The sequence below is a fragment of the Urocampus carinirostris genome, chromosome 19 (genome assembly GCF_059441175.1).
Source record: "Urocampus carinirostris isolate Australia breed hairy pipefish chromosome 19, RoL_Ucar_1.0, whole genome shotgun sequence".
In the NCBI taxonomy this organism is placed as follows: Eukaryota; Metazoa; Chordata; class Actinopteri; order Syngnathiformes; family Syngnathidae; genus Urocampus; species Urocampus carinirostris.
In genome coordinates this window covers 20,329,717-20,340,851 of record NC_142367.1, presented here as the reverse complement: position 1 = coordinate 20,340,851, position 11,135 = coordinate 20,329,717, and the positions used below count along the sequence as shown (strand labels likewise).

General features: G+C 39.7%; 1 protein-coding gene and 1 pseudogene across 1 annotated transcript; one reads left to right on the top strand and one right to left on the bottom strand.

Annotated features, from left to right (window-relative positions):
• Nucleotides 1-662: 662 nt before the first annotated feature.
• Nucleotides 663-10,770, bottom strand: pigf (phosphatidylinositol glycan anchor biosynthesis, class F). Its single transcript, XM_088323513.1, has 5 exons — nt 10,447-10,770; nt 8,654-8,745; nt 7,035-7,151; nt 4,481-4,589; nt 663-2,181 (listed from the first exon to the last, which is right to left on the bottom strand). The coding sequence occupies exons 1-5, from the start codon at nt 10,672-10,674 to the stop codon at nt 2,068-2,070; spliced, it is 660 nt and encodes a 219-aa protein (XP_088179639.1). The 5' UTR covers nt 10,675-10,770; the 3' UTR covers nt 663-2,067.
• Nucleotides 10,099-10,270, top strand: LOC148347656 (U2 spliceosomal RNA; annotated as a pseudogene).
• Nucleotides 10,771-11,135: the final 365 nt, after the last annotated feature.

Below are 11,135 nucleotides of genomic sequence, written 5' to 3'. Positions count from 1 at the left end.
TATTTGAGAAATTGCTACCAGCTCCAAAGGCAATCCACATTTCCTGAAAGACTTTTATTGCTAAGATGACTACATCAGTCAACAGTTCTTCTTGGCTCCCTTGTTGGCCACATCTGCCACAAGTGAGTTTCTGGTTCCTCGTGAAGGATTTTATACGATTAAATACAATTTACATTTATCGAGTGCAATTAAGATTTTCACTGAGTGGGCTTCAGGTCACACTGTTCCAAATTCAGAATGTTTTGGCTGGGAAATTTTGACAACAGGACTCTGACGGGTACGCCAGGCGATGTTTGGAGAACAAGGCCCTGATGACGTAGAAACTGCTGTTATTAGTTTTTTAGACATCGGGACGCTCTTCTCTGAGATGGTGGGGCCACGTGGGGGCTTTCATTGGCACGCCCATGGGAGGAGTCGGCACACCAGCTTGCGGAAAAAACGTGGGCAGAGGAAGAAAGAGAGAAGATCGAGAGAGGAAGCTTGACAGAGACTCGAGCAACACTAATTCGGCCATATATTCGATAGAGTTCACGTAAATTGTTTAAGAAATTAAATCTGCCCCCGTGTGGAAATGTACATTTTTCCTTCAAGAAACGAGCGCGCAATGTTAGGAGAATGCAGGTTGTGTTTGGTTAAAGGAGTCAGATAACTAATTCGAACAATTTAGTAAATGGAACATTTTAATATTTAATTCCTAACAGTGCATGGAGCCGGGAGACTGATATCACATCCCACAGGAGAACAAAAGACAGAGTTCTCGTTTGTGGCATACACTTTTTTTCTCAGGATTCCGGTAACCCAATAAACACACAATGGTTAAAATACGATAAAAAACTAAATAAATAGGTAAAAACATGAAGTGTAAGGGAAATTATGGTTTAAATGTGCCTTTTATACTCTTATACTGTTGTACTCTTCATTTTTAAAATATGCTCTTTTAAGTGTGTGGTTTTACGATTTCGCAACCACCTTCAAGGTCAGTAGAATAAGTTCTCAGGCACCAAGGGATGTGCCTCTGATTCAAAAGCTAAATCTTGAAGGCCACTATGAGGCCTGCTAGCTGGTTCATGAAGATGGCCTCGACTCCCACATTCCACAGAGACGCATTGTGTTTACAAAGTTTCACTATCCCTATTGCTCATTTATTATACTCGCACGCCATCTAGCAATCAACTTTACACACTGCATTTAAATATGCGATTCCTGCCTAAACCAATCAGTGTTCATGTAATTTCATTTAAACCAATCAGATATGTAGTTTCCTTCTTGTGTTTTCCAATAAATGAGCGTCCTGAAAAAGGAGAAGTGTGTTCTTCCTTGAGCCGATCCTGGGCTATCGAAACCTAACTTTCCGACTAAAGATTGTGCTCTTTTCTTCTTTCTTTTACTTTAAGTTTTAACCTTGACAGCAAGGCACAGACAAACCATGTGAGGAAAAGGACCTGAGGGAGTCTTATCGCCATCGATGAGACGGCAGCAGATGACTTAGGATTTCCAGCCATTGAACCCCACCCTACCAGTGTGAAAATGAGGAAATACGGAAAACACAAAATAAAAATTGAAAACAACTGCGGCACAAAACATAAAAAAGTGAAATTAAAAGTCAAATATGTTACAGTTAATTTTCCAAGTGTTCAAAATGCCTCTGTTCAGAATGTTCATTGTCTGACACAAGTAATGGGAAACCCATTTCTGGAGACAGGGAAAGATCTACTGGTCCTGGAGACTCGAGTCATCTCAGATGCCTCTGTGGCAAAGACTTTCAAGATGGCTGACGCCTTAGACCAGGAACAGTACGAAAAATTCAAGGAGGAACTCCCGATTATATGTCCCACCTTCATTATAGACGCACTTTCGAAAAACAAGCCGCCTGGCAACAATGCTGATAATAAGATCTTAGTGACAGTTTTAAGTACGTATTTCTCAAAGGTGACACCTGGTGGTCAGGAGGACCTCATAGAACCGTACTCACACTCGGAACTTTCATACTACATCCGCTTTTCCTATGGGCAGAGCGTGTCCGTGAGTGAGCGGTGACCACCCATCGCCCCCTTCTGGCGAAGTCCGTTACTTGCACTTGTAAGTGAGCTGCTTGCGATGGAAGTAAATCCACACGGGGGCCGCTACGAGGCCCGAAAGGTAGCCCAACATGGCGCCCAGGCTGCAAGAGATTGGCCAAACCTGAGTGGAAGAAAAAGACAATGAAAACTGATATGATCATGAAAGCCTTCGACGAGATATTTGAAAGAAACGGATTCAGAAGTGGACCTGGTCTTAATCTAGAATCGTGGATAAGATCATATTTAGGTAATATCAGTTTACTCGTTCAATGCCAGACGTTTCTCTAAATTTCGGCCATTTTGACTCATATTTGAAGGCCTGCAGAAAATGTAGTTCTATAGCCTTAAAGGCATAGGATATAACATGAATGAATGAATGAAAACTTTATTTCAAACATTAAAAACAATGCGTCAACAACAAAATAATGTCACATAACATGTTCGAAAAGGGGTAGTCAGAAGCAGAAGCTTATTTTCCCTTCCCTATTAAATACATTTTACAAATCCTCTTCTCCTCTTGTGTCTAATATAACAAAATTTCACAGATATACTTATTACATAGGTCAGATATCAATAACTATAATAATTACAATAACCACATATTTTATACACTAATCTTCGTAATACCCATCCCTCAACGTCATAATGCCACTAGTTACCAAATATCACTGCGGCATCAGTGATAATAATAACAACAAAAATAAACATAATATTTATAATAACAGTTATTAAATAATAATAGCAACAATAACAACAAGTTAACCATAGTTTCCAATCTCACTCATATCCCATTTTCTTCATCCCTGTATTTCGCCAGTAATGTTTTTTTTCTTATTAAAATTTGAACACATGAAGAGTTGGTCATTGTTGGATCTCATCTTGTAAATTATTCCAAAGTTTGACTCCACACACAGACACACACATACTTTTCCTGGTGGTTCTCACCTTTAGGATTTTGAATTGACTACAGCCCCAAGTTATGATTTCCCTCTTTCCGAATGAATAATTTTTGGATGTTTTCTGGCACCACGTTTTTGTTGACCTTAAATAACAGTTGTGAAGTGAATTTTTTTATTAAATCATCCAATTTTAATGATTTGGACTGCATGATCCTGATATCTTACCCTGTGTATGGTTCTTATTGCAGGTTTTTGAAGGATAAAATGGGGCTGTAGTGAACTTTTGTAATTATTGCCCCAGACTTCTGCACAATATGTTGAGTATGGCAGAACTAGAGAACAATAAATAAATTAAATATTGAAATGCTTTTAGATACCTTAGTTTGTACGTGTCTGATGTGTGTTTTCCAACTTAATTTATTGTCTATTATGACCCCTAAAAACCTCATTTCTGATGCAATGTCTCTTAAAGCGCCATCCATTTTTACATCTAAATCTTGATTTGCCTTGCGATTACCAAAGAATATTACTTTGGTTTTATTTAAAGATAATTTATTCATATCCATCCATACTTTTAGGTTGATTAATTCACGATTAATGCAGGTTACCAAATCAATATCGTTATCATTTGAATAGAAAATGTTAGTGTCGTCTGCAAATATTAGTTTACATATTCAACATAGCTTGAAACCTCATTTTTCATTGGAAACATTAAGTATATTTCTAGCATTTGCCATCATTTACTAACAACAACAGTAGAATATTTTTAAGTTTCTGATGAAAAAAAGTCGTTTATGAAATGATCCATTTCAAGCAGAACTTTCATTTCCGTGCTTTTCTTTTTATGCGTTTGTGATACCTCCAGTATCCAAACAACACTTTCCATAAACACAAGAGTATGTGCTTGTAAAATAACAATGTATTGCAGAACATGTCAATGCTTGATGTGTCCGGTGAGGTGATCACACAAAGGACGAAATGTCATCGTTGCCACCTTTTGTTTTTAGAAAGAAAAAAAAAACTATCCGTACTTATCGCTTTTCTCACACGCTGCTTCACCTACACACTTCAATCGATGAATATGGGAAGCAACACTAGGAAGTAGGGGCTTCCTCGATGTGTGGACAAAGATCTGATCAAAGGCATACCTACCATTTAATGTTATGTTAAGTCAAGTTATGTTTATTTGTATAGCCCTTAATCACAAAGAGTCTCAAAGGGCTGCACGACGGTGATTTATCATACTGAAATCATTCCCAGAGGCTTGATACTTACTGATGAGGTGCGCCAAACCCTATAATAGTTCCAATAAACATAAAAACTTAAATATTTTTATGCTTTGGCAGTCAGGGACAATGCTTCTGAATTATTATTTAAACGTTATGGCCCTGAATGAGGTAACAGATAGATATTTCCATTTTTTTTTACTTTTTTGCACCATCTGTTGACTGAAAACGACATGACAGATGCCCTCGTAAAAATATTTCTGGCCACATGAGCATTTATCTAGCGGGAACACACCTGCCAAGGTGAATTCCAGTCCAGAGGAATCCCGAGGGCTCCCAGCCATGTGCCCAACGCCGTTAAAATCACGATGATCTGCAGGCAAGTGTCCCAAACTGACATTGCCCTGCAAAGAAGAATAACAAGTCACTTGAATAGATATAGTTCCCTAGACCAGGTTTTTAACCAGTATGTCGTGAGGCTTTGTCTAGTGCACTTGTGTCAAACAGGCAGCCCACGGGCCAGATCAGGCCCGCTAAGGGATTGATTCCGGCCCGCGAGACAACACTCAGAGAAGCGCAAGAGAAAAACAAGCTGCAGGTTGAAATATGTCAACTTGATGTTGCCAAAGACAGGTGCCTTGCACAAAGACACTGTACTTGTATTTCTCTCTCTGTCTCTCTCTCTCACCCCTTTCTTCCCACTCTCTGTCTCTTTCACTCCCTGTGTCTCTCTTTTTCTCTTCCATTTTTGATCTTTGTCTCTTTCTCTCTCTGTGTCTTTTTAACTTCATTTGCTCCAACTTCTTTTTTTTCCTTTTTCTCTTTCTCTCTTCCTACCCTTTGCGCTTTCTTTTCTCTTTTCTCTCCTTCTGTCTTTCTATTTCTTTCTTCCTCTCCCTTTCTTTTCCCCCTCTTTCACGAACTTGTATCTTTTGTTTCTCGCGCTCTCTCACTCTCTCTTTTCTTTCTTTGTCCTGCCCTCTCTCCTATTCCCTCCCTCTTTCTCTTATTTCTTTATCTATCTCTCTCTCTAACTTCCTTTTTTCCTTTTCTCTCCTTCTCTCTTCATACCCTTCGCGCTTTCTTTTCTCTCCTTCTGTCTTTCCATTTCTCCTTTGATTTCTTTCTTCCTCGCCCTTTGTTTTCCCCCTCTCTCACGACTTTTTATCTTTTGTGTCCCACGCTCTCTCCCTCTCTCTCTCTTTTTCTTTCTTTGTCCCGCCTTCTCTCCTTTTCCCTTCCTCTTTCTCTTATTTCTTTCTCTCTTTCTCTTTAATCTACTAGTCTGGCCCCTGACAGAATGTTTGTTCTATTGTGTGGCCCCCGAGTTAAAATGAGTTTGACAGCCCTGTTCTAGTGTGTCGCAGGAAATTGTCCAATCTCATGTTTGGTGAAAAAAGCATGACATTTATCGAAATTGATGCTTTCTTCCCGTGATCCGCAAACATTCATCCATACCAGTAGTTGGCAGCAGATGACGTTTTGTTTATACAGTATACCGGTATCAATACAATTCCATTGGCAGATACTTTTTGCTCATTTTGAGAAAATACAAGTTTTATAGAAAAACAGGAGAAAAATACCGATAGTACAACTATAAAAATATAGTATAATCAAAAATGACAGCAAAAATAAACCAAACTGAATGATCTGTATTACTTCCCGAGCCACCGTGACCACAAATGAAGTGAAAAACTTTTGTGTTTGTCTTGTTTCTTCTATTTGTGTATCTATCGAGCGCAGTGCCTCTCATGTGAGAGGAAAAGGGAGAAAGAGAGAGAAAACAAATGAGAGAAAGAATGGGAAAGAGAGCGAGAAAGGAATCGATAGAGCGAGGTAGAAATTGAGAAAGAGAGAGACAGAGAAATAGAGAGAAAACAAGAGAGAAACAGTGAGAAAAAGAGTAGAGAAAGCCACAGTAAGAGAAGTAGAGACTAAGAGAGAAAAAGAGAAAAAATAGAGAGTTACAGGATGAGCGAGACAAAAAGAGGGATAAAGTGAGAAAACTGAAAGAGAGATAGAAAGAGAAAAGATGGAAAGATGAAAAAGAGAAATAATAAAGAAGAAAAAAAGCAAGACACAAAGAGAAAACAGAGAAAGAAAAATATACAAAGAGGAGAGAGACACATAGAGAAAAAGAAAAATAGAGAAAAAGAGAATAGACAGAGAGATAGAGAAACAAAGAGAAATTGTTAGAGAGCGAGAATTTGAGGAGAGAGATATATAGAGAAAAAAAATAACAATTGAGAGAGGGAAAGAGTGAAAAGGTGAGAGAAAGAAGAGAAAGAGACAGAAAGAGAAGTTGAGACTAAGAGAAAAAAATAGAGTTACAGAAGGAGAGAGAGAAAAGAGACAAAGAAAGGGTTAAAGTGAGAGAGCAGAGAAAGACATAGAAATATGAAAAAGAGAGAGAATAAAGAGAAAAGAAAAGCAAGATACAGAGAGGAAAAAAAAGTACAAAGAGAAGGAGAGATGCAGAGAGAGAGAGGGAAAAGAGAGAGTAGAAAACACAGCCAAAAGAGAAAGGGAGAGAAAAAGAACAAAGGAGAGACAGAAACACAACTACAGTTCTCATGTGAGCGGCCTGGCCTGGCTTTGGCGACATCCAACGGACATATTTAAAACTGCAGCTCGTTTTTTCTCTTGCACTTCTCTCAACGGCATCTCCTGGGCCGGATTCAATCTGCTGGCAACAAAGTATGGTATCCCTGACTTGACCAGATGGATGTTTCGAAATGTTCTGCTGCCCTCTAGTGGCAAATACAAAATTCGTCTTTTTCCACTACCACAAAGCTATTAAACATTCAACTAAAAAGTGACTGAAAAAGATCATAAAAGTCCTTTTTCACCCGTGCCGGCTGAAAACTCGGATCCAAGCTTGAACGTTTGGTCCAAGCACACAGAGGCATCGGACGGTGGTGAGCGAGGACAACAGCACGGCGAGAGAAAACGTCTCCAAAGCCGATCTGAAAGAAACATATTTTGTGTCAAATTAAAGAGAAACTTGCGTTACTTCTTAAATTAAAATACTCGGAGTCATTCTAAGCCGTGAGATTATTCGAATACCCGGAATCGAAAGTATACGATCCAGAGGGTTCCCGAAGATCCTGGGATTGAACTTACTTTTGGAAGATGAGCTTCAAGAGTTCCGCCTCCGTGGTAGAAAGTGGCTGAAAATAAGCGATCCGACCATTTTCTCAACCGCATCAACTTTCTTATTCCACTTTCATTTCAAAAGAAACGGCTAGTTCGTGTGTAAACATAATATACTGTATCTCCAGCGCGCTAAGACCGTTGACATTTTTATTGTTTAATATCTCGTGCATCCATTCAATATGCTTGATGTAAAGTGTAAAGAAGAGGCGGGCTATTTCATTTGAAATGAAAGTGGAATAAGAAAGATTGATGCGGTTGAGAAAATGGTTGCAACACTTTTTTTCTGCCACTTTTTACCACGGAGGAGGAAGTCGCCTAACTCTTGAAGCACATCTTCCAAAAGTAAGTTAAACTCAACTTTGTTCATCTTTATAGAGCATATTATTTTATGAAATGTTTATTTTTTAGTGCAAAACATTACAGGGACCTTATACAAGCCTTAAACATACTTACGTATGCGTGAATCCTGGAGTGCTCTTCTGGTTTTATATTTATTGTGCGGTAATCATTTTGAATATGTATTTGTTTCATGTTCTAGAGCTGATTTTCTAAAAAATATATACTTTTGCGGGGCTTGGAACGGATTGGCGCATTTACATTCAAAATGCGTCTCTACTTACAAATGTTTCAGGTTACAAAGCTACTCCCAGATCAAATTACATTTGTAAGTAGAGTATTCATTGACGGAATGATTCAAATCACAGGTGTCAAAATGGCGGCCCGCGGGCCAGATCAGGCCCGCTAATGGATTGAATCTGGCCCGCGATACAACACTCAAAGAAGCGCAAGAGAAAAACGAGCTGCAGGTTGAAATATGTCAACTTGATGTTGCCAAAGCCAGGTGCCTCGAACAAAGACACTGTGCATGTATTTCTCTCTCTCTCTGTCTCTCTCTCTCTTTCTAACTTATTTTGCTCTAACTTCCTTTTTTCCTTTTCTCTTTCTCTCTTCCTACCCTTCACACTTTCTTTTCTCTTTTCTATCCTTCTGTCTTTCTATTTGGATTTCTTTACTCCTCTCCTTTTTTTCCCCCTCTCTCATGACTTTTTATCTCTTTTGTTTCATACGCTCTCTCTCTTTTTCCTTCTTTGCCCTGCCCTCTCTCCTTTTCCCTCCCTCTTTCTCTTATTTGTTTATCCCTCTTTTTCTTTCTCTTTAATCTACTAGTCCGGCCCCCGACAGAATGTTTGTTCTATCGTGTGGCCCCCGAGTTAAAATGAGTTTGACACCCCTCTGATTTAAATGATGACTTTAAATATGTCCCCCTTAAAATCGGCGTCCAAATAAAAAGCCACAATCGAACAATACTCACTCGATCATAGGAGCTCCATAGAGAACGATCAAGATGTGGAAGAACAAGCAGGACAGGAAGAAGTACAAACAGGAACGGAACAATCTAGAAAACTGCACAAAGAAATAGAAGAAAAGTGAATTATGTACAGAATTTTCTGCACTACAAGGCTCGCTGGATTATAAGGCGCACACCCCCAAAAATAATCTTCTTTAATATCATGTTCATACATCAGGCATACCGTACTATAAGGTACATAAAACAGAGACTACAGTGAGTGCTACCGTGTATAATCGTTGGGCTGTATATGACGTGCAACGATTAATCAGTCGATATATTTTGCTGATTAAATCACAAAACTTTGTCTGAAATGGGAATCAAACTCGCGGCAGTGAGGTCTCTTTACCACTAACGGTACAGATGACATAAGAAAAGGCATTAAAGCTTATCTCATTATCCAATAGCTTTACTCACAGTGCCAGAAACACTGATTTGCAGATTGCAGTTTGCTCTGCATTCTGATTAAAAAGTTTCTCTACATTCTCACCAGAGCGTCAGAATTTTGTTTAAAGGACTTCTGCAGTGTGTTTGACGCACAGGTGAAGAATAGAGAGACAGTCTAACCCACGGGTGTCAAACAGGCGGCCCGCGGGCCAAATCAGGCCCGCTAAAAGATTGAATCCGGCCCGCGAGACAACACTCAGAGAAGCGCAAGAGAAAAACAAGCTGCAGGTTGAAATATGTCAACTTGATGTTGCCAAAAGCCAGGTGCCTCTCACAAAGACACTGTACTTGTATTTATTTCTCTATCTCTTCCACCTCTTTTCTTCCACTCTCTGTGTCTGTCTTTTACTCTTCCTTTGTTGCTCTTCGTCTCTTGTGTCTTTTTAACTTCTTTTGCTCTAACTTCATTTTTTCCTTTTCTCTCTTTTCTCTTTTCTCTCCTTCTGTCTTTCCATTTCTCTTTGGATTTCTTTCTTTCTCTTCCCCCTCTCTCACGACTTCTCTTTTTATCTCTTTTGTTTCTCACACTCTCTCTCTCTTTCTTTCTTTTTCCCGCCCTCTCTCCTTCTCTTATTTCTTTATTTCTCTTTGGATTTCTTTCTTTCTCTTCCCCCTCTCTCACGACTTCTCTTTTTATCTCTTTTGTTTCTCACACTCTCTCTCTCTTTCTTTCTTTGTCCCGCCCTCTCTCCTTCTCTTATTTCTTTATCTCTCTTTTTCTTTCTCTTCAATCTACTAGTCCGGCCCCCGACAGAATGTTTGTTCTATCGTGTGGCCCCCGAGTTAAAATGAGTTTGACACCCCTGTAATAAGGGTTCTGAAAATACCCCAGACTTGAACTCAATTTGACGGATATACATTGTCCGATCGTATGTTTGACAGAGGAGATACCATGTTCATGAAGGTGCTGTGAAGCTAGGACCATAACTTTGCCTTAAAGTGATTTTGAACATGAAGCCAGGATCTTAACTTGGCCTTTGGCCTTGATGCTAAGTCCTTAGCTTGGCTTTTTGTGTACTTTCTATGAAGTCACTATCTTTGATTTTTGCATTTCGGAGATGGAATATGAGCTTGCTCTGTCCACTCCACGCATCGGCCCGGTATTGCAGTACCTCCGGGAACGGTGCATTCGCAATGATCGCAGCAAGGCTTTAGGGCTAGGACCTTAGCTTGGCCTTTTGGCTGAGAGTAAGTGTCTCGGCTCCTAAGCTTTGTAGCGTATTATGAACTGACCGATAACGGATAATGGATAATGAATAACGAAGATAGATCAATAACCCTTAAAAACCCCAAACCCCCGTATGTTTGACCTTATATCCGAGCGTATTCTTCTTGGTCGGCGGCGAGATGCCGAGCATCCAGAAGAGGAGCGCACTGGCTGCAGCGACGGCTCCGGACACCGAGTAGATCCACAGCAGGTGGGTGTCGTACACGGAGAAGCCCGGGACGATCACTGCCGGTACGACGGTCGCCATAAGCATCGAGGCGGCTATGATGGCGTGGGTGCTCACCATGGCTCGGATCTCGTGGTCCCACATAGTTTTTGAAGACGTAAAAAGTCTATTTAGGAACTTAAACGTGGAGGAAAAACCAGGAACCTGCAGACGGGAAATGATTTTCAGTAGTAGTGCATCACTTCCGTAAATATGGGGTGCGTGTGCGTCCACTAGCCAATCAAAAGTGAGAACCGTGCGACCAATTGGATCAGTACATGTAAACCGGAAAAACATATTAATGTGTTAGCCATTTTTGTAGTTTTGTTCCGATTCAGTTCGTCCACTTTGTGAACGAGAAACTACAATACCCACCATGCACTGTAAAATTGAGTGACCAAGTAACGCGCACAACTTTGTGCTAAAATTAATATATATTTAGAAATATATTGCAATTGTATTATTCATTTTTTTGCTATTTAGTAACATGTTTAACCAGTTACACGTCAAATTTCGTTTTTACGTGGTTATCTATTACAATAAGGAATTCTATTCTATGCCACAAT